At 43.1% G+C, this 25,968-nt stretch overlaps 1 protein-coding gene across 3 annotated transcripts in view; it reads right to left on the bottom strand.

Annotated features, from left to right (window-relative positions):
* LOC122549760 (protein FAM149A-like) overlaps positions 1 to 25,968 on the bottom strand; it is a 115,209-nt gene that overhangs the window by 56,001 nt on the left and 33,240 nt on the right. The window contains exon 1 of one of the 3 annotated variants that reach the window (XM_043689755.1): positions 8,863 to 9,365. The exons of the other annotated variants lie outside the window; for them this stretch is intronic. Within the exon in view, the coding sequence (XP_043545690.1) occupies positions 8,863 to 8,987 (125 nt within the window). The 5' untranslated portion in view covers positions 8,988 to 9,365. Of the gene's footprint in view, positions 1 to 8,862; positions 9,366 to 25,968 lie in introns of those variants that run through there. 3 annotated transcript variants of the gene reach the window in all.

Here is a 25,968-nt window from a genome sequence, read left to right as displayed (position 1 = left end):
CGGGAAGTGGAAGAGATGCGGTGGAGGGCATCGTCGACCACGTCGGGGGGGGAAATTGCGGTCCTTGAAGAAGGAGGCCATCTGGGTTGTACGTTTTTGGAACTGGTCCTCCTGGGAGCAGATGCGGCGGAGTCGAAGGAATTGGGAGAACATTGGGTGAGGAAACGATCAATTTTAGTGTAAGTTTTTCTACAACAGAATAACCTGCTGCTATTCATACCAAAAGGTTATGAGCACCTGAAATGAGAGAGAGCATGCGAGACAGATTGTTGGCTAATGGCTTACAAAGAACAAAGAAAATTTACAGTGCAGGAACAGGCCCTTTGGCTCTCTAAGCCTGAGCCGATCCAAATGTTCTGTCTAAACCTGTCGCCCAATTCCTAAGCACCTGTATCCCTCTGTTCCCCACCTACTCATGCATCTGTCCAGACGCATCTTGAATGTATTTACCGTGCCTGCCTCTACCACCTCTGCTGGCAACGCATTCCAGACACCCACCACCTTCTGTGTGAAGTACTTGCCGCATATATTCCCCTTAAACTTTTCACCTCTCACCTTGAAAGCGTGACCTCTCATTATTGAATCCTTCACCCTGGGAAAAAAAACCTCTCTATCTACCCTGTCTATACCCTTCAAGATTTTGTAGACCTCAATCAGGTCCCCCCTCAATCTCCTTTTTTCTAATGAAAAAAAAACCTAACCTACTCAACCACTCTTCATAACTAGCACCTTCCACACCAAGGCAACATCCTTGTAAATCTTCTCTGTACCCTCTCCAAAGCGTCCACATTCTTTTGGTAATGTGGCAACCTGAACTGTCCACAGTATTCTAAATGCGTCCAAACCAATGTCTTGTACATTTTTAACATGACCTGCCAGCTCTTATACTCAATACCCCATTCGATGAAGGCAAGCATACTATATATGCATTCTTGACCACTCTATCCACCTGTGCAGCAACCTTCAGGGTACAATGGACCAGCACTCCCAGATCTCTCTGCTCATCAACTTTTCCAAAGGCTCTTCTGTTCATTGTATAATTCGCTCTAGAATTAGACTTACCAAAATGCATCACCTCACATTTGTCTGTATTGAAATTCATCTGCCACTTTTCCACCCAACTCTCCAATCTGTCTATATTCTCCTGTATTCTTTGACAGTCCCTTATGCTTTATTCTACTCCACCAATCTTCATGTCATCTGCAAACTTGGTGATCATAGCAACAGTGACCTCTTCCAGAGGATTTATGTATATCAGAAACAACAATGGCCCCAGCACTGGTCCTTGTGGAACACCACTGGTCACTTTCCTCCATTTCGAGAAACTACTACTCTCCGTCTCCTGTTGCTCAACCAGTTCTTTATACACCTGGCTAGAACACCCTGCACACCATGTGGCTTCACTTTCTCCATTAGTTTACCATGGGGAACCTTATTAAGAACCTTACTAAAATCCATGTATATGACATCAACAGCCCTTCCTTCATCTATCACTTCCTCAAAAGAACTCTTAAGCTGGTAAGGCACGATCCCCCCCGCACAAAGCCATGCTGCCTGTCACTGATAAACTCATTCTTTTCTAAATATAAATAGATCCTATCTCTCAGTACCTTCTCTCGCAACTTTCCCACCGCTGATGTCAGGCTCATTGGTCTGTAGTTACCCGGAATATCCCTACTACCCTTCTTGTACAGGGGTACAACATGACCAACCTTCCAGTCCTCCGGCACCTCACCCATGTTTAAGTATGCTACAAAGATAGCTGGGACCCTGACAGATATTTCCTCTCTCGTCTCCCTCAGCAACCTGGGATAGATCCCATCTGGCCCTGGGGATTTGTCCACCTTAATAACTTCTAGCCTACCCAACACATCTTCCCTACTTATGTCAATGTGATCCAGACTAATCAAACTTCTATCTCTACTCTCCTCAGTGAACACTGATGCAAAGTAATCATTCAGGATCTCACCCATTCCCTCAGGTACAGTACAAAGCCTTCCTTCCTTATCCTTTAGTGGACCAATCCTTTCTCTCGTTACCCGCTTTCTTCTTATATAAGAGTAAAATGCTTTGGGATTCTCCTTAATTCTGCTCGCTAAAGCTGTTTCATGATCCTTTTTAGTTCACTTGATTCCTCGTTTAAGACAGGTCCTACTCTTCTGATATTCCTCCAGGGCCTGTCCTGTTCTTAGCTGCCTAGACCTTATGTATGCTTCCCTTTTCCTCTTGGCTAGTCGTACAATTTCTCCTGTCATCCACGGTTGACGAATCTTGCCTTTCCTATCCTTTGCCTTCAGCGGGGCATGCCTATCCAGCACTATCTTTGAAAGCCTCCCACATATCAAATTTGGACTTCCCCTCAAATAGTTGTGTCCAATCCACATTTCCCAGCTCTTGCCTAATTTTGATATAATTGCCCTTGGTCTAGTTTAGTACTCTTCCCTTAGGACCACTCTCATCTTTGTCTACAAGTATTCGAAAACTTAGAATTGTGGTCACTGTTTCCAAAGAAATCCCCCACTGCAACTTCTACCACCTGGCCTGGCTCATTTCCCAATACCAGGTCCAACATGGCCCCTTCCCTCATCAGACTATTGACATACTGCTCTAGAAAACTCTCCTGGACGCTTCTTATAAATTCTACCCCATCCAGACATCTGACGCTAAGTGTATCCCAGTCAATGTTGGGAAAATTAAAATCTCCCATCACCACTACTCTATTGCCTCTACATCTTTCCATAATATCTTTACCTATTTGTTCTTCTATCTCACGCTCACTGTTGAGAGGCCTGTAATACAGCCCCAAAAATGTAACTGCACCCTTCTTATTTCTCAGCTCCACCCATAATGCCTCACTACCTAAGCCCTCCCTTGTGTCCTCCTTTAGCATAGCCGTGGTATCATCCCTGATCAGCAATGCAACTCCACCCCCTGCTTTTACATCCCTCCCCGTCCTGTCTGAAGCATCTATATCCTGGAACATTTAGTTGCCAATCATGCCCTTCCTTTAACCAAGTCTCTGTGATTGCAATAATGTCATAGTCCCAGGCACCAATCCAAGCCCTAAGTTCATCTGTCTTACACACTATACTCCTTGCATTAAAGTAGATGCACTTCAGGCCACCACTTCTTTTGCGTTCATCCACTGTCTGCCTACTCTTCCCCTTGATAATGTTATCTTACTGATTCTTACCGTCTCTAGTTTTCACCTCGCTGTCTACTTGTCTTCTCTTCTGGTTCCCAGCCCCCGCCACATTAGTTTAAAACCTCCCTAAACTATTGGACACAAACTGGAGGAAATTGCCGCAATCAGATGGTGCAAGTTTGTGAAGGGATTTAAAGGCCGTGACAAAGAATTAAATTTAAATTTAATCTTAACTTTTGACTTCATGCTTTTTTAGCTTAGGATGTAGTCCCCAAAACAATGACTACTTCCATTGAGTAGAACAATGGCAACAGATAATAGGAACAGTACCAGCTGCAAGTTCCTCTCCAAATCACTCAACATCCTGAATGGGAACTTTATCGCCTTTCCTTCGGTGTCGTTAGGTCAAAATCCTGGATGCTCCTGTACTGTAGTGATTCAAGGCAGCTCACCACCACCTCCTTCTCCAGGGCAATTAGAGACAGGCTACAAACGCTAGCCCAGCGATGCCTACATCCCATGAAATAATAATTTGTTTTTAAAAAGTCAAACCTCTCTCAAACTGACATAAACATGCTATATGCCAAACAATAAAGACCAAAACATAGAACACCATCCTGCAGATACTAAAGGCTCCACTGACACTCCCCCAGCTAATCAGTGTAAGGTATGGATTAATGGCTGTTTTGCAGTGGCGAACTTTAGCCATTGAACCTAACTCAGTTGTTTGCCAGACAGCCTGTGGAGTGGTAAGGTTATATAAACATCGGTTGAAGACTGATACTAACTGGTCCAAGTTAATCGGCACCAATTAACACTGGTCTGGAATGCTCAGCAATAATAATGCCAAAACTGTCAATGCTCACTAATTATTAGGTAAATTCAGCAAGTTGTGACACTAAGGCACGAACCATAAAATGTGGAAATAAAGTTCCTGCCAGATATACCTTGCTCTTCCATTGGATGCACTGTTGCAGTTTTTATGGATGGAATCAAGTAGAAATCACCGACTTAGCATGAACTTAAGCAAGTGACCCACGCCTATCTGTAAAGGTGGATTAAAAACGTAAACCATGTTCAATCAGGTGGAACTGAGGCCGAGGAGGGCAACAAGGAGTAAAGCAGCCATTTCATTCTCCTTTCAGTTTGGATGTCCATCATCACCGCTTTACTTCCACAAAGGACAATCCTCTTTGTTCAAATCACTCTTTGCTGTTTCTAAAATGTTACTAATCAACTGGCAAACAATTAACCTTTGTGGCATTTTCCACCTGTTTCTCCCCACAATTTGATATCCTCAGTTAGCCATAGCGGTTCTTCTTTCTGTTAGAGCTTTTCGTTTTCAATGAAACATATCTTTACTAGGATTTATGAAAGATTTCCCCAAACATATGTCACTGTTCATCTACAATCCTACCTTCCACTTCCCACTTCTTTGGAATTGTTAAGTTTAAAACACTATTTCACATCAGACCAAGTATTGCACTACCAAATTGCATATGAAGTACTATCACGTTCTGGCAATATTCCCACAAGCCAATTCTTTTCAATGACAGCATTAACATTACACATTATCAGAAATAAAAATGCCTATTCCTGAGCTTGCACCCTGCTGAGTTCTGATGATAATTGACTTTCCACTACAGCACTCAGACATTTGGTTATCTTTGTCTGTGCTTCAATAGAAACTGAGACATCAGCTCTCAGTTGCTGCAGCACAGTCCAGTCTGTAAGTGCTGTCATAGAATTAGCCACGCTAGAAAGAATGCGCTCTTAAAGACTTTGCAAAGCACACAGTGACAAGCGGATGCCAAATTCCTCCACATTCCTCGACATACAATGCCAATACAACAAACATTTTATTGTACTTAAATACTGCTGAAGAAAGACATATTACTTTGAACCTTTTCATATTGCATTCATCAGGACAACTCAAGATGTAAAGATGAAAATGAAAAACAACACTGAAACATATGAGAAGATTGCTGATTGGTGCACACCTTGGTAGAAGTGTTACCATGGATAAAATGTACCAGTTGTTGGTGACAGACATTGAACACCAAACATTTTTTTAATCTTCATCCAGACATGTTGGTTTTCAATAGTCAAGCCTCTGCCCTGAAAATTAACCAGAGAATGATTGTCACCTTTCTTGAGGAGATATACATATATGTTCTTTCTGACTGTAAAGAATATATGTACAGCTTCCAGTACACACAAGTGAGCCACACGGCAAGCCTAACCGACAATCCTAAATCGGTTGCCAGAGTAAATCTTTGCACACACAAAATTATTTAGCAAATATTTCGCAATCTTAGATTAATATCTAATGCTGTGACCTTTGCAAGTGTAAACTGGTTGAGCTTATTGCTGTCAAGTGAAAGGATATGCTGTTTCATATGATCTGCCTATCTTTGGGACATTTGCTTATCTAACATTACTCCAGCACCAGAATTCATATACAGGTGTCCCCTGCTATCCGAAAGTAGATCATTCCTAAGAAACCTTTCGTAAGCCGAAATGACGTAAAGTGAAGATGCAATTACCATTAGTTTATATGGGAAACATTTTTGAGCATTCCCACCCAAGAAATAACCTACCAAATCATACCAAATAACACCCAAAACCTAAAATAACACTCATGTATCATAAAAGTAGGAATGATATGATAAAGTAGAAATAATGTATGTATAGTATAGTTTCACTCACCAGAATCGGGAAGATAGCAAGCGCACTGCAAGGCTGAGCAATGGCAGTGATGGTGATGGTATGTTAGGCTGAGTTGGAGGAGGTTGGGCTGGTGGGAGGTACACGAGACTAAGGTGAAGGAGAGAGGGGAATGAAGGTCCTCTATTAATGTTTCCGGGAAATGCGCTTGGCGCCACCACGCTTGCTGCACACACTTTTTCATAAAAACAAAAATCCTCTTTCGAATAGTGAAAACAGGTATTAAATGTTGGTCTTTCGTAAAAGCGAACTGCCATAAAGCGAAAGTTCAAAAAGCAGGGGATATCTGTAGCACGTTATTCATTTGTGTGCAAGCCAGACAACTTTTTGGCTGCATCCTGTTAGTGGCAAAACAGGACTTGCATTGCTACTGCATAGTAGCAGTTGAGCAGCTTGCTTTACCTGTTTCTCAAACCTTTGAGGTACCTTACCCTTCTAGGGTAATCTGGGCACTTTATACTAGAGAATGTTCTTTTCCCGTTACTTCGGCATTTTTTGCAAACTGTCCTGATGAATGCAAGAGTAAAAGCTTTAACTAAATTGTTATTTTCAGAAATATCCAAGCTCTATGACCAAATGACCACTTTATTGTACATATCCATCAGTCTTTCTCCATACATCACCTCATTAAAGTACTCATCTGAGTCCTTAAAGTTGATTGTTGACAGGTGAGTGAAATGAGGTAGAGAATTGAACAGTAGTGGCTTTGTAAGTATGCAGCAAACATAGATACCTTCAGTAATCTTAATCACTCTCAGTTCTTGACCTCTTGGTGCACTGAGTCTAATCACTGAGCCACCCTATTGGTATTGTCTGATTTTGTGTTGACATAGCTGTCTTGATGGACTGTACTGCTTCAAAGACTGCATTGTTCTACCCTCACGGATTCTACCTACCATCGGGTCTGGGCACTGGATGGCTGTACTACACTAGAGAGGCTGTTCTAGTTAGACTATTCCTAATCAGAGTCTAATGTATCACATTCTGTATCTTAACTCAGGGAAACTACTGTCAGCAAAACCTGCAAACTCTTTATTTAACATTCTAACTTTCAGAATGTTAATTGCAGCTCTCTAGCAGAGTTCTTCCATTCCTCTCTTCTATGTGATTGTTAATGTTAGAGTTGCATCATTATCATGAACATAGACCTCCTGCTTACTTTACGTTACCATAATGCCTACATGCTAAAACTATCATGTCACTAACTGCCCCGATGGCTTTATTGCTCCCTTTGGGAATAGGGCCTCACTGTTATCCATTCTCTGTCCAAAGGCTCCTAATGCTTCAGTAGGAACCTTGAAGCACCATTGTCACTCTTCCTGTAATACATGCTTATGCTTTAATAGAAGCCCTACAGTATCACAGAATCCCTCTCGTGTGGAATCAGGCCATTTGGCCCATTGAGTCCACACCATCCTTCTAAACAGCATCACACACACCCTGCATCTCCTATGGCTAATCCACCTAGCCTGCACACCCCTGGGCACCGCTGGGCTACTTGGTATGGTCAATCCACATAATCTGCACTCCTTTGGGCTGTGGGAATAAGCACCCAGAGGAGACCTAAGCAGATTTGGGGAGAGCGTGCAAACTCCACAGTTACCCGAAGGTGGAACAGGTGCAGGCTGGCTTTAAGTAGTATTACACTGGCTTGTTGACATATTCAGACACTTACTGATTGCTTAGAGCTGCAATACCCATTACTCTCAACTAAATTAGCAGAAGCACAGTTTTTGTCCCACCCACATAATAAGGAGCAAGCACAGACTAATAGCGTATCATGAGCTCCCCACCCGTTGTCAAGCATTATTCCACTTTTATAATGAAAATCTAAGCCTGGAACCTCGTGGGGAACTTTCTTTCCAGTAAATATCAAGCATCATTCCTTGCTGCTGATCATAAAATCCATGCATACTTTCAAACAAAAAAAAATCACAGGATAGGTTTTCACCTTACTGTTTGGTTGTAAACCTAGTGATCCTGATCAGTTGCTGACCTCACAACGTGGGCCATTTTAATTCATATTGAAGTCAGCAGAAATAAGCAGTTTCTCTGACAGTCAACTGATCCACTGCATCAGTTTTACCTTTCAATTTTTGTTCAAACAGATAATCAGATAGAAAAATGTTTAAGTGGGGTGCTGGAAAAGCGCAGCAGGCCAGGCAGCATCCAAGGAGCTGGAGACATCAATTATCCTGCTCCTCAGATGCTGCCTGACCTGCTGTGCTTTTCCAGCACCACACTCTCGACTCTATTCTCCAGCATCTACAGTTCTCACTTTCGCCTGTAAAAATGTTGAACTTAATTATAAATCCAACTATTTGATATTTAAGAAGAGTGCTTAGGGCAATGCCTAAATTCAAATCCTGCAAAACAGATTTTCAATTCAATGCCAATTTTGCACATTTTGCATATGATCTTTGAGACTCCTGTATGATGGCATCTAAATTGTGAACATTATGAACATTATATCACTATAGTAAAAAAAACCCACTACATTTCAGCCTTAATTAAAACAAATTGTGACTGCTTCAACATAAAAATTAATTAAATTGCAAAGAAATAAATCTGATTGGAATCAATAAACAATGAATATATCAATACATATGGTATGCCTAAAAAAAGGTTCCTTTCTTTTTAACTCAAATAATGAAATCAACAACAGCAGCATTCCAAAAGCAACAAAGAAGAATAGAGAAGACACCAGTAATTTAATGTCTGGGAGCACAGGCGTGTGAATCCTAACTATTCACACAATATGCATTTAAAAATAACTCTGTTTCTGATATATCTTTTGGACAAAGAATCTGACAAAATTGCTCCCCAATTATATAACTCTAGCCAGTACGTCTGTATTTAATAAAGATTAATATTGTATGAATTTTTAGATACTGAAATTGTAATGCAGACCTATTTTGGGAGATGCATAATGTTGATTAGGCAGAACAAAAGATCATTAAATTTAATCAGTGGATCTATCCTTTACTCACCCTATTACAATCAGGCCTAGGTTTCTGTTCAGCTGATCCTCCTTATTGTTGCCTTTACACAGTTGCTGGAGGTTATTGGAAAGACAGGCAAAACTGGGAGATAGCACAGCGCTGGCACCATACATCAGTCAAGCATTAAATCACAGCCCCTTCAGATCAAAGGAATATTTCTTGATTCCGATCACATAGCACAAAAGAAAAGCAAAGGGGCAAATATTCCTGGTGTATCCAACTTGAGGCAGCATTTATCCACCTGGCAATCTTGAAATTTTCAGAAATAAAATACAAAATGTTGATAAAGTTTTCCATAGGATTCACTTAATTTGCAAAAGGTCAAATATCCATGACAGCAACGGCAGCTTTTCTGAATCATCCAAGTATTGCATTTCTTCATCCACTGTCCAGGACACGCTACAGCCACATTCCTGAGCACATGGACATTGTTATCAGAGATAAAACCATGCTTCACATGTGTCAGTAAAAGAGTTGGGTTTGTTTCCTGCTACTTGTCCTGTTGGTACTGAATGGAGCAGAATGCTCTGCACTAAGTGACAGCTGCACTGTGACTCACAATTACATCAATATAGGTTGGAGTTTTTTTATTTTCACTGAGAGACATTCTCCTCCCACCAACCTCAGGCAAACCAGCAAACTGCAACAACAGCTAATGTGAACTGCATGGAAATGGTCATCAATAAACTGTTAGTGCAGAGTCACAAAGTACCATTAGTATTGCAGCAAAAAACTATCACTAATTTAAATTAGAAAAATGACCTTTACCAGAAAAAGGACAGTAAAAGTTGAATTATTTTTGCAGATTGTGTAATTTACACTGCAACCTTGATCACCTATTTCTTCACCTGTGCTTTGAATGCAAATCAGACATTCATAAATCCTATATATGAATTCAGTTACCAATCAGCAAATTAACCTCCACTAAGTGCCAAGATGAAATTCTTCATGAATTGACAATTAATTTCTAGTAAAGGTAAAGTTGCCATGGTCCTACCTGGTCATAAGACTGCTCTCTCATTAGAAAGATGTCTGATGGTGGTTTAAACTGAAGGTCAATATGACACAGGCAAGAAGAGAGATCACGTAGGGGAGTCATTCATGGGAACCTCAGCCAGTGCAGGAATTGAACCCATGCTGTTGGTGGCATTTCTAGTTATTATATACAGGTATATGAACAAATGGATTAAGGACAGGAGTAAGCCATTTAGTTCCTCGGTCCTGCCCCGCCATTCTATTATATGGCTGATCTGATTGTGGCATCAATTACACATTCCCACTTAACCCCAATAACCTTTGACTCCCTTGTTCATCAAGAATCTATTGCAGTGGCTCCTAACGTGATTAGATTAGATTACAGTGTGGAAACAGGCCCTTCGGCCCAACAAGTCCACACCGACCCGCCGAAGCGAAACCCACCCATACCCCTACATTTACCCCTTACTTAACACTACGGGCAATTTAGTATGGCCAATTCACCTAACCTGCACATCTTTGGACTGTGGGAGGAAACCGGAGCACCCGGAGGAAACCCACGCAGACACGGGGAGAACGTGCAAACTCCACACAGTCAGTCGCCTGAGTCGGGAATTGAACCCGGGTCTCTGACGCTGCGAGGCAGCAGTGCTAACCACTGCGCCACCGTGCCACCGTGTTACTAACCTTCTCAGTAACATGGCACAGTTCAATGAGATAAACAATTCCAAGGAAAACCAACTTTTTTCAGCTGAATCAATCACTTATAAATGTCACATTTAATTTCACGTTGAACAACAATTGGAAGCAGCACTGAGGACGGCAACGGCACAAAGTGTACTCTGGGTGGGAGATTTCAATGTCCACCACTAAGAGTGGCTTAGCAGCATTTCTACTGATTAAGCTGGTCAGGTCCTAAAGTATACAGCTACTAGACTGGGTCTGCAGCAGCTGGTGAGGGAACCAACAAGAGGGAAAGACATACTTAACCTCATCCTTATCATCTCCAGGCTGCTGATGCATCTGTCCATCACAGTACCAGTAACAGCGACAACTGCACAGTCCATGTGGAAACGAATTCCCACCATCACACGGAGATTAAATTCCATCAGGTTGGGTGGCACTACCACAGTACAAATTGGAACAGACTTTGAACAGATCTAGCAACTCAGTACTGGGCATCCATGAGGTGCCGTGGACTTTCAACAGCAGCAGAATTGTACTCCAGCACAATCTGTAACCTCATGACTTGACATATCCCCCACTCAACCATTACCTTCAAATCAGGGGACCAATCCTAATTCAATGGAGAGTGCAGGAGGGCATGCAGGAGTAGCACCAGGCACATCTGAAAATGAGGTGAAGTTCCAACAAGACTACTTGCATAACAAACAGCATCAGCAGCAAGCGATTCCATAACCAACAAATCAGATCTGATCTCCGTACTCCTGCTATGCCAGTCGTGAATGGTGGTGGACAATTAAACAAATCACTGGGAGAATGTGGCTCCACAAATATTCCGATCCTTAATGATGGAAGAGCTCAGCTCATCAGTGCAAAAGATGGCTAAGGGAGGGACAGGACTGGCAGCTTCATGTACGAGGATACAGGTGTTTTAGGCACAACAGAGGTGGTGGAAAGAAGGGAGGGGAGCTGCATTTTTGATTAAAGCGACGGTCACAGCATTAATCAGAGATGAAATAACTGAAGAATCATCCCGTGAAGCTTTGTGGGTGGAGCTAAGAAAATAGAAGGGGATACAGGTCCCCAAATAATCAATGGGAATTAAAGGAACAAATATGCAGGAGATTGTGGAGGCTTAGAGCAGCAATAGTTTTGTCATAGTAGGGGATTTTAATTTTCGTAACATACACTGGGACTGGCAGAGCATGAAGGGTTAAGATAGGGTGGAATTTGTTAAGTGCATTCAGGCAAGTTTCCTCAAGCAGTATATAGAGGATCCCACTCAGGAAGGGGCAAATATCGACTTACTCTTGGGAAATAGGGCTGGACAGGTGATGGAGGTGACAGTGAGGGAGCACTTTAGGACCGGTAACCATAGTTTTATTAACTTGAAAATAGTTATGGAGAGGGACAAAACTGGTCCCCGGTTTCACGTTCTAAATTGGGGCAAGGCGAACTTTAGAGTCATAGTCATAGAGATGTATACATGGAAACAGACCCTTCGGTTCAACCCGTCCAGGTAGCCCAACCCAATCTAGTCTCACCTGCCAGCACACGGCCCATATCCCTCCAAACCTTCCTATTCATATACCCATCCAGATGCCTCTTAAATGTTACAATTATGCTAGCCTCCACCACTTCCACTGGCAGCTCATTCCATACACGTACCACTCTCTGTGTGAAAAGGTTGTCCCTTAGGTCTCTTTTATATCTTTCCCCTCTCACTCTAAATTTATGTCCTCTAGTTCTGGACTCCCCAACCCCAGGGAAAAGACTTTGCCTATTTATCCTATCCATACCCCTCATAATTTTGTAAACCTTTATAAAGGTCACCCCTCAGCCTCCGACACACCAGGAAAAACAGCCCCAGCCTGTTCAATCTCTCCCCATAGCTCAAATCCTCCAAACCCAGCAACATCCTTGTAAATCTTTTCTGAACCCTTTCAAGTTTCACAACATCTATCCCGATGGGAAGGAGACCAGAATTGCACACAATATTCCAACAGTGGTCTAAATAATGTCCTGTACAGCCGCAACATGATCTCCCAACTCCTCTACTCTATCCCCTACCGGTAAAGGAAAGCGTACCAAATACCTTCTTCACTATCCTATCTACCTGCGACTCCACTTTCAAGGAGCTATGAACCTGCACTCCAAGCTCTCTTTGTTCAGCAACACTGCCTAGGACTTTACCATTAAGTGTATAAGTCCTGCTAAGATTTGGATTCTGAAAATGCAGCACCTCACATTTATCTAAATTAAACTCCATCTGCCACTCCACAGCCCATTGGCCCATCTGAGCAAGATCCTGTTGTAATCTGAGGGAACCTTCGTCATTGTCCACTACACCTCCAATTTTGGTGTCATCTGCAAACTTACTAATTATACCTCCTATGTTCACATCCAAATCATTTGTATAATTGACAGAAAGTAGTGGGCCCAGCACTGATCCTTGTGGCACTCCACTGGTCACAGGCCTCCAGTCTGAAACAACCCTCCACCACCACCACCTGTCTACTACCTTTGAGCCAGTTCTGTATCTACATGGCTAGTTCTCCCTGTATTCCATGAGATCCAACCTTGCTGACCAGTCTCCCATGGGGAACCTTGTCAAATGCCTTACTGAAGTCCATATAGATCACATCTACCCCTCTCCCCTCATCAATCGTCTTTCATGGAATTTTGAAAGAATAAGACAGGCGCTTGCAGGGATTGATTGGAGTAATTTGTTTGCAGGCAAAGGGACCTCTGGCAAGCAGAAGGCCTTTAAAAGGGAGATAGGTAGAGTTCATGTTCCTGTGCGAGTGAAGAGCAAAGTTGGCAGGAATAGGGAACCCTGGATGATAAGAGATATTGAGGCTTTGACCAGTAAAAAGGAGGCATGCCTCAGATAGAGGCAGCTGGGATCAAGAAAATCCCTGGATGTATAGAGGGAATAGAGGAGTTTACTGAAGAAGCAAATCAGGAGGGTGAAAAGGGGTCACGAGACAGCTTTGGATTAGAGTGAATCCAAAGATGTTCTTTAAATATATTAAAGGAAAAAGAATAAAGAGAGAATAGAACCCCTCAAGGACCAAAAATTGACATATATGTGTTAGAACACAGGAGATGGGCAGGTCCTCAATGAATATTTCTCGACTTGGGAACTTGGAGAAGTTAGCAGCAATATCATAGGGACTGTAGAGGTGGTGTTGGATGTATTAGAATGTATGAAAGTAGAAAAATCTCCTTGTAATGACCAGATATATCCAGGGACACTGCAAGGGGCTAGAGAAGAAATTGCGGGGGCCCTGGCTGATATTTTTGCATCATCGTTAGCCACAGGTAAGGTCCTGGAAGACTAGTGGATAGTGAATGTTATTCAAGGAGAGCTGCAAAGAAAAACCTGGAAACTATAGACCAGTAAGCCTGTGTTGGGTAAGTTACTTTAGAAGATTCTGAGGGATAAGACAAACATGCATTTCGAAAGACAGGGTTTCATTTCGAATCATCAGCATGGCTTTGTACATGGGCGCTCATGCCTCACTGATTTGTTAGTGTTCGTTGATGAAGTGGCCAGGAAGTTTGATGAGGGCAGGATGGTCAAGGTAGTCTATAGGGATTTCAGTTAAGCCTTTGACTAGGTTCCACATGGTAGGCTGCTCTGGATGGTTAGATCACATAGCATCTAGGTGGAGCTAACAAATTGGATACAAAATTGGCTTGATGTTAGGAAACAGAGGGTAATAGTGGAAGGATGCTTGTCAGACTGGAAGCCTATGGCTAATGGAGTGCCTCGGAATCGTTGCTGGGCCCATTGCTGTTTGTTATCTATATCAAATGATTTGGATGAGAATGTACAAGGCATGATTAGTAAGTTTGCAGATGACACCAAAATAGGTGGTATCATAGACAGTGAGGAAGTTTATCAGAAATTGCAGCAGGACTTTGATCAGCTGGGGAAGTGGGCCGAGAAATGGCAAATGGAGTTTATTAAAGATAAGTGTGAGTTGTTGCATTTTGGAAAGTCAAATCAAGGCAGGAGTTTCATGATGAATGACAGGGCCTTAAGGAGTGTAGTGGAACAGAGGGACCTTGGAGTTCAGGTGAACAGTTTTCTGAAAGTGGAGTCACAGCTAGACAGGGCAGTAAAGATGGCTTTTGGCACACTGACCTTCATCAGTCAGGGCACTGAGTATAGAAATTGGGAAGTTAGGTTGGAGTTGTACAGGATGTTATTGAGGTCACACTTGGAGTATGGTGTTCAATTTTGGTCACCTTGCTATTGCAAGGATGTCATTATACTGGAAGGAGTGCAGAAGAAATTTACAAGGATGTTGCCAGAACTCAAGGGCCTGGACAAGATAGGACTTTTTTCTTTAGAGCATAGGAGACTGAGGGGGGATTTTACAGAAGTGCATAAGAACATGAGAGACATGAGTAGGGTGAATCCACTCAGTCTTTTTCCCAGTGTTGGGGAATTGTGGACGAGACAGCATCAGTCGAAGGTTACAGGGGAAAAAAATAAGAGGGAACCTGAGGGGCAACTTTTTTTTTACACAGAGGGAGGTATACATGTGGAATGAGCTGCCAATAGAAGTGGTTGAGATGGGTACATTCACAACATTTAAAAGGCATTTGAAAAAAATACACGGATAGGGAAGGTTTGGAAGGATAGAGGCCCAGTGCAGGGAAATCGGGTTAGCATTAATGGAAATTTGGTTGGCTTGGACCAGTTTGGGCCAAAGGGCCTGCCTCTGTAATGTAGGAATCTCCATGACTCTACAAGGCTGAAGCTTTCGCAGTAATCTTCAGCCAGAGTGTCGAGTGGATAATATATCTCGGCCTCCTCCAGTGGCCCCCCCAGCATTACAGATACCAGCCTTCAGCCAATTTGATTCACTCTCCGTGATATTAAGAAATGGTTGGAGATAATGGATACTGCAATTCCGGCAATAGTCTTGAAGTCCTGTGCTCCGGAACCTGCTGCTCCCCAAGCCAAACCTGGCCAATTACTGCCCTATCAGTCTACCCTTGATCATCAGTAAAGTGATGGAAGGTGTCATCAACAGTGCTATCAAGCAGCACCTGCACAGCGACGCCCAGTTTGGGTTCTGCCAGGACCATTCAACACTTGACCTCAATACAGCCTTGGTTCAAACACGGACAAAACAGCTGAATTCCAGAGGGGAATGACAGCCCTTGATATCCAGGCCACATTTGACCAATTGTGGCATCAAGGCGCTCAAGCAAACCTGGAATCAGTGGGTATCAGGGGCAAACTCTCCAGTGGTTGGAGTCTTACCTGACACATAGGAAGATGGATGCAGTTGTTGGAGGTCTGTCCTCTCAGTTTCAGGACTTCTCTGTAGGAGTTCCTCAGGGTACTATCCTGGGGTCACCATCTTCAGCTGCTTTATCAATGCCCTTCTCTCCACCATAAGGTCAGATGTGGGGAAGTTCGCTGATGATTGCACAATGTTCAGGACCATTCACAACTCCTCAGATATTGAAAATAGTCCATGTTCAAATTCAACAAGATCTAGAGAATATCCAAGCCTGGACTGAGAAGTAGAAAGTAACATTCTTACTACACAAATGCCAGGCTATGACCAGCATCAAGAAGAGACAATTTAATAACTGCCCCTTGACATTCAGTGATGTTACCATCACTGAACATCCCCAACCTCCATTATCAACATCCTGCAAGTTATAATTGACCAGAAACTCAACTGGACTTGCCACATAAACACAGTGGCTGCAAAAGCAGAAACTCAACTGGACTTGCCACATAAACACAGTGGCTGCAAAAGCAGGTCAGAGGCTAGGAATACCGTGGTGAGCAACTCACTTCCTGACTCTACAAGGCACAGTCAAGAGTGTGATGTAATACTCCCCCCACTTGCCTGCATTGGGTGCAGCTCAACAACATTCAAGAAGATTGACACCATACAGCATAAAGCAGCCGCTTGGTTACCACTACATCCACTCCCTTCATCATCGACACTCAAAAGCAGCAATGTACTATCTACAAAATGCACTGCCAAAATTCACTAAAATCTGAGACAGCATCTTCTAAATCCATGAACACTTCCACCTAGAAGGACAAGGGCAGCAGTTATAATGGGAACACTACCACCTTCAAGTCTCCTTTCAAGCCACTCATCATCCTGACATGGAAACATTTCACTGTTGCTTCACTGTCGCTGGGTCAAAATCCTGGAATTCTCTCCCTCAGGGCATTGTGGGTCAACCCACAGCAGGTGGACTGCAGCAGTTCAAGAAGACAGCTTATCACCTCCTTCTCAAGGGCAACTAGGGATGGGCAATAAATGCCAGTGACACCCATACCCCACAAAAGAATATTTTTTTTAAATTACTATGGTAACGATCTACTTGTGAGGTTTACAGTGAAGTGCGTACAAGGGAAGAAAAATGAAATGCATTCAAATCCACTGAAAATAAATTACACCATTCTCAAGTATGAACAGCCACATTTTCAAAATCTGTCCAATTCAACTATTTCTAACTGTACATAGCCCAGTGCCAACTCGAGAGACCAACATGTCTTCCTTGGTGCTGCAGACCTCTCTGTCTCGAATCGAGTCTGGAAGGCTGTGCAGAACCTCCTGCAGTCTGTTATTATCTTCACTGTTTACAGTGTTCCTCGCTTTAGCAAACTCTGACAATAATAACTTGAACCATTAACTCAATTTTGCATTTTTGCCTCCAACATTTAGGACTTTCACGTTTTAGTATCAAAAGACTGATACCTCACTTTTAAGTTGTTGATGAACTTTCACAACTTCTATGAGTTGTGATGCTGGTTGAATGATTTTGCTTTTAAGAAGAAACAATGTTTGTTTTCCAGCAACTTTCATGACACTTGTCCAAGAAATTCTTGCGCAAGCGAAACTGCCTTTTGTCTAATAGTAGACATATTGGTGCCACCCCAGTTGTGCGCCACGAAAAGTCTCTAGGGCAGGAGCCACCTGCAATTGGACAACTCAAGGAAGGGATTTGATTGGCCTTTGTCATGCCCTCCCCATTGGCCTACAGCTCTCTAAAACGCGTTGGTGATTGGTGAATATCTGCACAAATTAAGGAATACTGAAAGCACAGAAGCTCTCACAGCAATGTTCACTTCCACTTAAAAAATACAAAACCCCATTCAGATGCATTCATTAAAAACAAAACCTCCAGCTTTCTCTGGACCATATAGAATAAAATGAAATGAAACTAAACCACAGGGTCAATCTTGCAGCTGCTTGGATAATTCTGAGACGTGCCACATTCTGTGGCATAAGGTCAAATGCGTTTTCTTGCTACATTTTACCCGACTTATCACAGCCTGTGCTCTTATGGGAAAATCAAGTTAAATCTCTGCCCAATCCCACTACCTAATGTTCCCAGCCAACTCGCCGCATGGCAGAGATGTCCAAGACCAGCATCCCTTGCAGCCATGTCACCTTCCAAAGCCCCACCCTGCCCATCTGCAGGATGGTGCCATCTGGAATCAGTGCTCCTTGGCTGTGGAAGGAGCAAGGAGAGATGATCGAGAAACAGAGGTTGCCATCATACTCTTCTCTGAGAGGGACCTGGAGGTCTTTGTGGACAAGGTGCTGAAGAGGAGTCCTCTGCCCAGTGGACCAGCAGAGGAGGCCACACCACCATATTGTACCAGCTGGGTCAGAGATCACCACCAAAGTCAGTGCCTTCTCCAGGGGTAGGAGAACTAGGCAGCAGTTCAGAGAGACACTCAAATGACCTTCCCTGCTTCCACCAGGGTAAACGCAATACTCTGCTCTCTACTACTGATGTCGCCAATAAGACTAAACACTCAGACTCCACATACATGCAGCATACATACTTTAATTAACTTGTACACAAGGGGAACAGCTCGACCCCTGATACTAGCTATTCCCCTGAAACAATCGAGCAGTTGTACAGTGATACATCCAATCAAATGCTCTTGTGCTTTCAGCATTCCTTAATTTGCACAGCTATTCATCAATCATCAACACACGTTAACGGGCTCGAAGCCAATGGGCAGAGCATGATAAAGGCCAATCAAATCTCCTTCCCTGAGTTGTCCAATAGCAGGTGGTTCCTACCCTAGGGACCTTTCATGGTACACAACTCGGGTGGCACCAGTACGTCTGCTATTAGACAAAAGGCAGTTTCGCTTGCGCAAGAATTTCTTTGTATATGCAAAACCGGTGTTTCACAGGGAGCAAGAACAGACTAGGAGCAAGATTTAACTCTTTAGGGACCAGCATTCCTTGAAATTTTCCACACTCCCCCTCCCTTTCTTGTGCCACTGCACCCAGCTCACACCAAGGCTCATGCTCTGACGGCTCTTCTGTTGTATCAAACACCTTACCTCAACCACTCTCATTCCTCCCCCCCATCCTCCCATACCACTAACCCTGCATGACCTCTGTGCTGCCTCATCACTCCCCTGGAACACCATCACAAGTTAGTGAGTTTGCAGATGACACCAAAATTGGAGGTGTAGTGGACAGCCAAGAGGGTTACCTCAGATTACAACAGGATCTGGACCAGATGGGCCAATGGGCTGAGAAGTGGCAGATGGAGTTTAATTCAGATAAATGAGAGGTGCTGCATTTTGGGAAAGCAAATCTTAGCAGGACTAAGACACTTAATGGTGAGGTTCTAGGGAGTGTTGAACCTCCCATTCAAGGGAGGGAGTGCAGGTTTATAGCTCCTTGAAAGTGGACTCGCAGGTAGATAGGATAGTGAAGAAGGCGTTTGGTATGCTTTCTTTTATTGGTCAGAGTATTGAATACAGGAGTTGGGAGGTCATGTTGCGGCTGTACAGGACATTGGTTAGGCCACTGTTGGAATATTGCATGCAATTCTGGTCTCCTTCCTATTGGAAAGATGTTGTGAAACTTGAAAGGGTTCAGAAAAGATTTACAAGGATGTTGCCAGGGTTTGAGGATCTGAGCTACAGGGAGACGCTGAACAGGTTGGGGTTGTTTTCCCTGGAGGGTGACCTGGTTGTTTTCCCCAAAGGGTGACCTTTATAGAGGTTTACAAAATTATGAGGGGTATGGATAGGATAAATAGACAAAGTCTTTTCCTTGGGGTCAGGCAGTCCAGAACTAGAGGGCATAAGTTTAGGGTGAGGGGGAAAGATATAAAAGAGACCCAAGAGGCAACTTTTTCACGTAGAGGGTTGTACGTGTATGGAATGAGCTGCCAAAGGATGTGGTGGAGACTGGTACAATTGCAACATTTAAGAGGCATTTGGATGGGTATATGAATAGGAAGGGTTTTGAGGGATATGGGCCGGGTGCTGGCAGGTGGGACTAGATTGGGTTAGGATATCTGGTCGGCATGGACAGGTTGGGCCAAAGGTTCTGTTTTCATGCTGTACGTCTCAATGACTCTATCACTGATGCTCAGTAGCAGCAGTGCATAATAGTTACGAGATGCACTGAATGACATAGAACATAACAGAGCAGGACACACCATTCGGCCCTTGATGTTACACCGACCTGTGAAACCAATCTGAAGCCCATTTATCCTACACTATTCCATTATCATTCATATGTTTATCCAATGACCAGTTAAATGTCCTTAAAAATTGGCGAGTCTACTACTGTTACAGGCAGACCGTTCCACACCCCTAACCCTCTCCGAGTGAAGAACTTATCTCTGACACCTGTCCCATATCTATCACCTCTCAATTTAAAGGTATCTCCCCTCGTGCTAGCCATCACCATCCGAGGAAAAAATGTTCTCACTGTCCACCCAATCTAATCCTCTGATCATCTTAATCCCTTCTAGCCTGTAGCCTATATATCAGTACTCTCCTTGAAAACATTGTCTTTTTCCTGTGTGAATACTGATGAAAAATATTCATTTAGCGCCTCTATTTCTTTGAACTCCATGCACAACTTCCCACTATTCTCCTTGACTGGCCCTACTCTTACTCTAGTCATTCTTTCACTGGGGAGACTGGATGCCTCCTAGCAGAGCGCTTTAGCGAACATCTCTGGGACACCCGCACCAATCAACCACACCGCCCTGTGGCCCAACATTTCAACTCCCCCTCCCACTCAGCCGAGGACATGGAGGTCCTGGGCCTTCTTCGCCGCCGCTCCCTCACCACCCGATGCCTGGAGGAAGAACGCCTCATCTTCTGCCTCGGAACACTTCAACCCCAGGGCATCAATGTGGACTTCACCAGTTTCATTTCCCCTTTCCCCACTTCACCCCAGTTCCAATCTTCCAGCTCAGCACTGTCCCCATGACTTGCCCTACTACCTATCTTCCTTTCCACCTACCACTCCACCCTGCTCTCTGACCTATCAACTTCATCCCCACCCCCATTCACCCATTGTACTCTTTGCTATCCTCCCCTACCCTCCTCTCTGACCTATCACCTCCATCCCCACCCCCTTTAACCTATTGTATCCTATGCTACTTTCTCCCCACCCCTACCCTCCTCTCATCTATCTCTCCACATTGCAGGCACCCTGCCTCTATTCCTGATGAAGGGCTTTTGCCTGAAATGTTGATTTTCCTGCTCCTCGGATGCTGCCAGCACCACTCTAATCCAGAATGCTTTCATTCCTGACATACCTATGGAAAGCTTTAGGGTTTTCCTTGATTCTAGACACTCAGCAAGCATATTCCAAAACCACAATCACTTGCATCTAGAAGGACAAGGGCAGCAGACATATGGGAACACACCCAAGATTCCTTCAAGTCACTCATTATCCTGACACAGGAATGTATCGCCATTCCCTTCACTATCACTGGGTCAAAGTCCTGGATCTACCTCTCTTATGACATGCAGCAGTTCAAGAAGGTAGCTCACCACCACCTTCTCAAGGCCAACTAGGGATGGACAATAAATGTTGGCTGTGCCAGCAATGCTCACATCTCAGAAGTGAAGAAAAGCTTCCCCTCCATGTGCACCAACCTTAACAGTTGTGCCCTCCATTGTGCCTTACTCATTCATCCCCATGAGGTAGTGACAGAAAACAGCCCATAACAGGGTTCCAAGTCATAGTACAAGTGATTGGATGCCGGATGCTCATGCCTTCAGCCTTTTCTGACAAAAGGACTCTTGTCCTGGCAGGAGAAAAGCAGGACTGCTCATGTGGGGATGCAGAGACATCTATATTCCAATACTTGCATAAATTACGCTCGATATCCCACTGCAATGGTCACATTAACAAGGCACGCAATAGCACAACTAACCAGTGCCTGCAATCCCTTCTGTCTCTTAAGTCCTATAGGTGCATGCATCCATAGGAATACAAGACCGTAAGATATAGGAGCAGAATTAGGCCAAGTGACCCATCAAATCTGCTCCACCATTCGATCACGGCTGATACGTTTCTCAACCCCAATTTCCTATCTTCTTCCTGTAACCCTTGTTCCCCTTATTATTTAAGAACCTATCACTGCCTTTAATACACTCAATGGATTGGCCTTCTGTGGCAACGAGTTCCACAGATCAACCACTCTCTGGCTAAAGAAATTTCTCATCTCTATTCTAAAAGCTCATCCCTTCCCGGTGAGCCTGTCGCCTGGGGTCCAAGTCTCTCCTAATTGTGGAAACATCTTCTCCATAATCCACTCTATTTAGGACTCCCAGTATTCTGCAGGTTTCAATCAGATCTCCCCCTCATCCTTCTAAACCCGATCGAGTACAGAGGAGCATTCTCATTTGGTAAGCCTTCATCCCAGGATCATTCTTGTAAAGCTCTTCTGAACTCCCTCCATGGCCAACACATTCTTACACACAGGGTCCAAAACTGCTCACAATATGCCAAATGCAGGCTGACCAGAGCCGTACATAGCCTCGGCAGTACATTTCTGCTCTTGTATTCTAGCCCTCTCAAAATGAACACGAACATTGCATTTGCTTTCCTAACTGCCAACTGAACCTGTGCTACTCTCAGTAGATCCTGATCTAGGAATTCAAAGTCCTTTTGTGGTTCAGATTTCTGAAGCTTTTCCCCATTTAGAAATTAGTCAATGCCTCTATTCTTCCTACCAAAGTGCATAACCTCACACTTTCCTGCATTGTTTTCCATCTCCCACTTTTTTGGCCACTCTTCTAGCCTGTCCAAGTCCTTCATCAGCCTCCCTGCTTCCTCAACACTACCCGTACCTCCATCTATGTATCATCTGCAAACTTTGAAACATGAAGGACCAGTCTGCTCTTGTCTAATGGTCTTACTTTGATCAGAAGAATACAAAAGGTAATTTGTTATCTAAGTGGAGAAAACTTTCAAAGTGCTTCAGTGCAGGTAGCATTTCCACATGCAGGTACAGTATCAGTATACTAGTACAGTAGGTAATAAGGAGGGCAAATGGAATTTTAGAATTTATTCCTGATGAAATAGAGTATAAAATTAGGGAAGTGTTTTATCCCCCCAGTTGTGGGGTAATCTGGAAGTAGTAGTCATGGTTTAAGACTAAGGGTAAGGAGGTTTAAAATAAAGGAGAAATTAGTTCTCTTGGATCTGTGGAATTAATTCCCCCAGAGCACAGTCAAAGCCAGGACACTGAATAAACTTGAGGAGGAAGTAGACAGATTATTACTTATTATTGGATTAAAGGGTTGTGTGCAGCAACCAGCAACATGGTGTTGAGGTTGAGGTGAGATCAGCCATGATCATTTTAAGGTGTGGAGTAAGGTCAAGGGGCTGAATTGTCTACTGCTCCTAGTTCTTATGTTGTTAAACCCTGATCCAGTACACTGGGAATACAGAGCAGAATAAAATCACAAAAATAAAAATAAAAAAAAAATCAAATTTCTGAAATGGACGCAGGATCTGTCCGGGTTCCCTCATGGGCAGCAGTTCGGATTACACCTTGGTTTTTAGCCCTGTATAAAACCGAGTCAAGTAAGGTTCACCATCAGTGGGCTCCACCTTTTCTTTTTCTCTGCATGGAGCCATTCTACTCACTGTATAACTCAGGAGCGGAGTGCTTTCCTCACTCTCCACCCTTTTTAAAATCATTTTGTCCAGCTGAGATAATGAGCTTACTCCTGAAACTTTAGCTGACCAGTATATTTACAGATACTGACCAATTTAATGTATCTCTCCACAAGTGTAAAACAATAATGACTAATGTCAGTTGGGTGATCAGCATACACTACTTCAGCTAATCTCACATCATTTTATCTGCAACTTATTGTATCACCACTAACTATGAACAATACACATGACAGGGCTTCTTAACATGTAGGTGGCATTGTTGCTAATTTATGTAAAATATTTACTTTTATACAAAAAGTACACAACTATGTAACAATCGATATTTATGTTTGAATTCTTTATTTGGCTTGAGGACTACAAATAATTGATCTTTAATTCTGAAAACAAACATTAAAACCTCTTTCAGCTTCTCTGTTGTTTCCATCTGTATTGCGTAATGGAAAAATAGTTGTCCTCTGTACACTATTTGATTTAAACTAGCTTAGAATTTTGTAACAGATTTTATCAAGTGTTGTTAGTAACTCCATTCTAGTACAGTAAGTGTTCAATAGATGTGCAATAAAAATACTTATAAAACCAAAACAAAATTAGGAATTGGAGCAGGAGCAGGCAATTCAGCCCCTTGGCTCTGCGATGTAATACGAGCGTGCCTCATCTCATCTCGGCCTCAACTCTATTTTGCTGCCCATTCTCCATCGCCCTTCAACCCATTACTAATTAGAAATCTGTCTATCATCATTGTTATTGCACATAATTAAACTTGGTTGTGCATAATTCTGAAGCTCTAGCATTATTCTTCAACACAGCATAACATTAGAATTATGGACTCTGCCACAGGAATAGAGTAGTACTTCCACATTCCATGTTAATAGAAGGCAAATAGCGTGCTTCCATTTTTCAACCATTCATGTAGAACATTCAAAGTATTTTTTTAGTTTTCTGCCCAGTCAGCCATTCAAATTAATCTGAACAGAGAGGCTCATGGTAATTTTAAAAGCTATTATTTTTTATCAATCCAATTTACTGCTTATCTTTGTTACTCCTCCCAGAGATAGCATGGTGGAAATCAAGCCCCACCATTCCCAGAGTCAGTGCAAAAGTTCAAGAGTGTTTAAAAGTCTCTTAGACCTAGATTGACAGAAAGCACAGATCAGATTTCTGTACTTAACCAGAATGACAATTTATTACAAACACAGATATTAGCTACAGGTAAGCAATTATGGACCATCAGCATACAACTCTGCTAGTAAAGAATTTAACTCGGTGAAAGTGAAGACTGCAGATGCTGGAGATTAGAGTCATGAGTGTGGTGTTGGAAAAGCATGGCAAGTCAGGCAGCAGCCGAAGAGCAGGAGAGTTGACGCTAAGGGCTTTTGCCTCTTCGGATAATGCCTGACCTGCTGTGTTTTTCCAATACCACATTCTCGGCTATAATAAAGAATTTAACCCCCTTATACACACCTTACACACATTTACAAACAGGACAGAAAGAAAGAAATCAGTGTTAATAGGTGAAGAGAAAAACTGAGAGTGTGGTTCAAAGCACTTGTTCACAGGATCTGCTGAGAGGATTCTTGAGTTGATCAGAATGCTGCTTTGTTGATCTTCTTTCCCAGATAATTCCACTGCTTTGCAAGGTTCAAACTTCTAAAGGCTTCTGATTTCTTCATTAATAAATCACATCTTACAGCAACAGAAGGAAAAATAAACTGGTTTTCTTCAGAGACATCTCCTGAACTTTTGGAGTATTTACTGTAGAAAAGGATATGGAAGATATAGACTGTAGGGAAATAGATGGTGACATCTTGCAAAATGTCCAGATTACAGAGGGAGAAGTGCTGGATGTCTTGAAACAGTTAAAGTGGATAAATCCCCAGGACCTGATCAGGTGTACACGAGAACTCTGTGGGAAGCTAGAGAAGTGATTGCTGGGCCTTTTGCTGAGCTATTTGTATCATCGATAGTCACAGGTGAGGTGCCGGAAGACTGAGGTTGGCAAATGTGGTGCCACTGTTTAAGAAGGGCAGTAAAGACAAGCCAGGGAACTATAGACTGGTGAATCTGACCTCAGTGGTGGGCAAGTTGTTGGATGGAATCCTGAAGGACAGGATGTACATGTATTTGCAAAGGCAAGGACTGATTCGCGATAGTCAACATGGCTTTGTGCGTGGGAAATCATGTCTCACAAACTTGATTGAGTTTTTTGAAGAAGAAACAAAGAAGATTGATGAGGGCAGAGCAGTAGATGTGATCTATATGGACTTCAGTTAGGCATTCGACAAGGTTCCCCATGGGAGACTGATTACCCAAGTTAGATCTCATGGAATAAAGGGAGAACTAGCCATTTGGATACAGAACTGGCTCAAAGATAGAAGACAGAGGGTGGTGGTGGAGGGTTGTTTTTCAGACTGGAGGCCTGAGACCAGTGGAGTGCCACAAGGATCGGTGCTGGGTCATCTACTTT

The sequence above is a fragment of the Chiloscyllium plagiosum genome, chromosome 1 (assembly GCF_004010195.1).
Source record: "Chiloscyllium plagiosum isolate BGI_BamShark_2017 chromosome 1, ASM401019v2, whole genome shotgun sequence".
Lineage (NCBI taxonomy): Eukaryota > Metazoa > Chordata > Chondrichthyes > Orectolobiformes > Hemiscylliidae > Chiloscyllium > Chiloscyllium plagiosum.
This window is presented reverse-complemented; position numbering and strand designations above follow the sequence as displayed.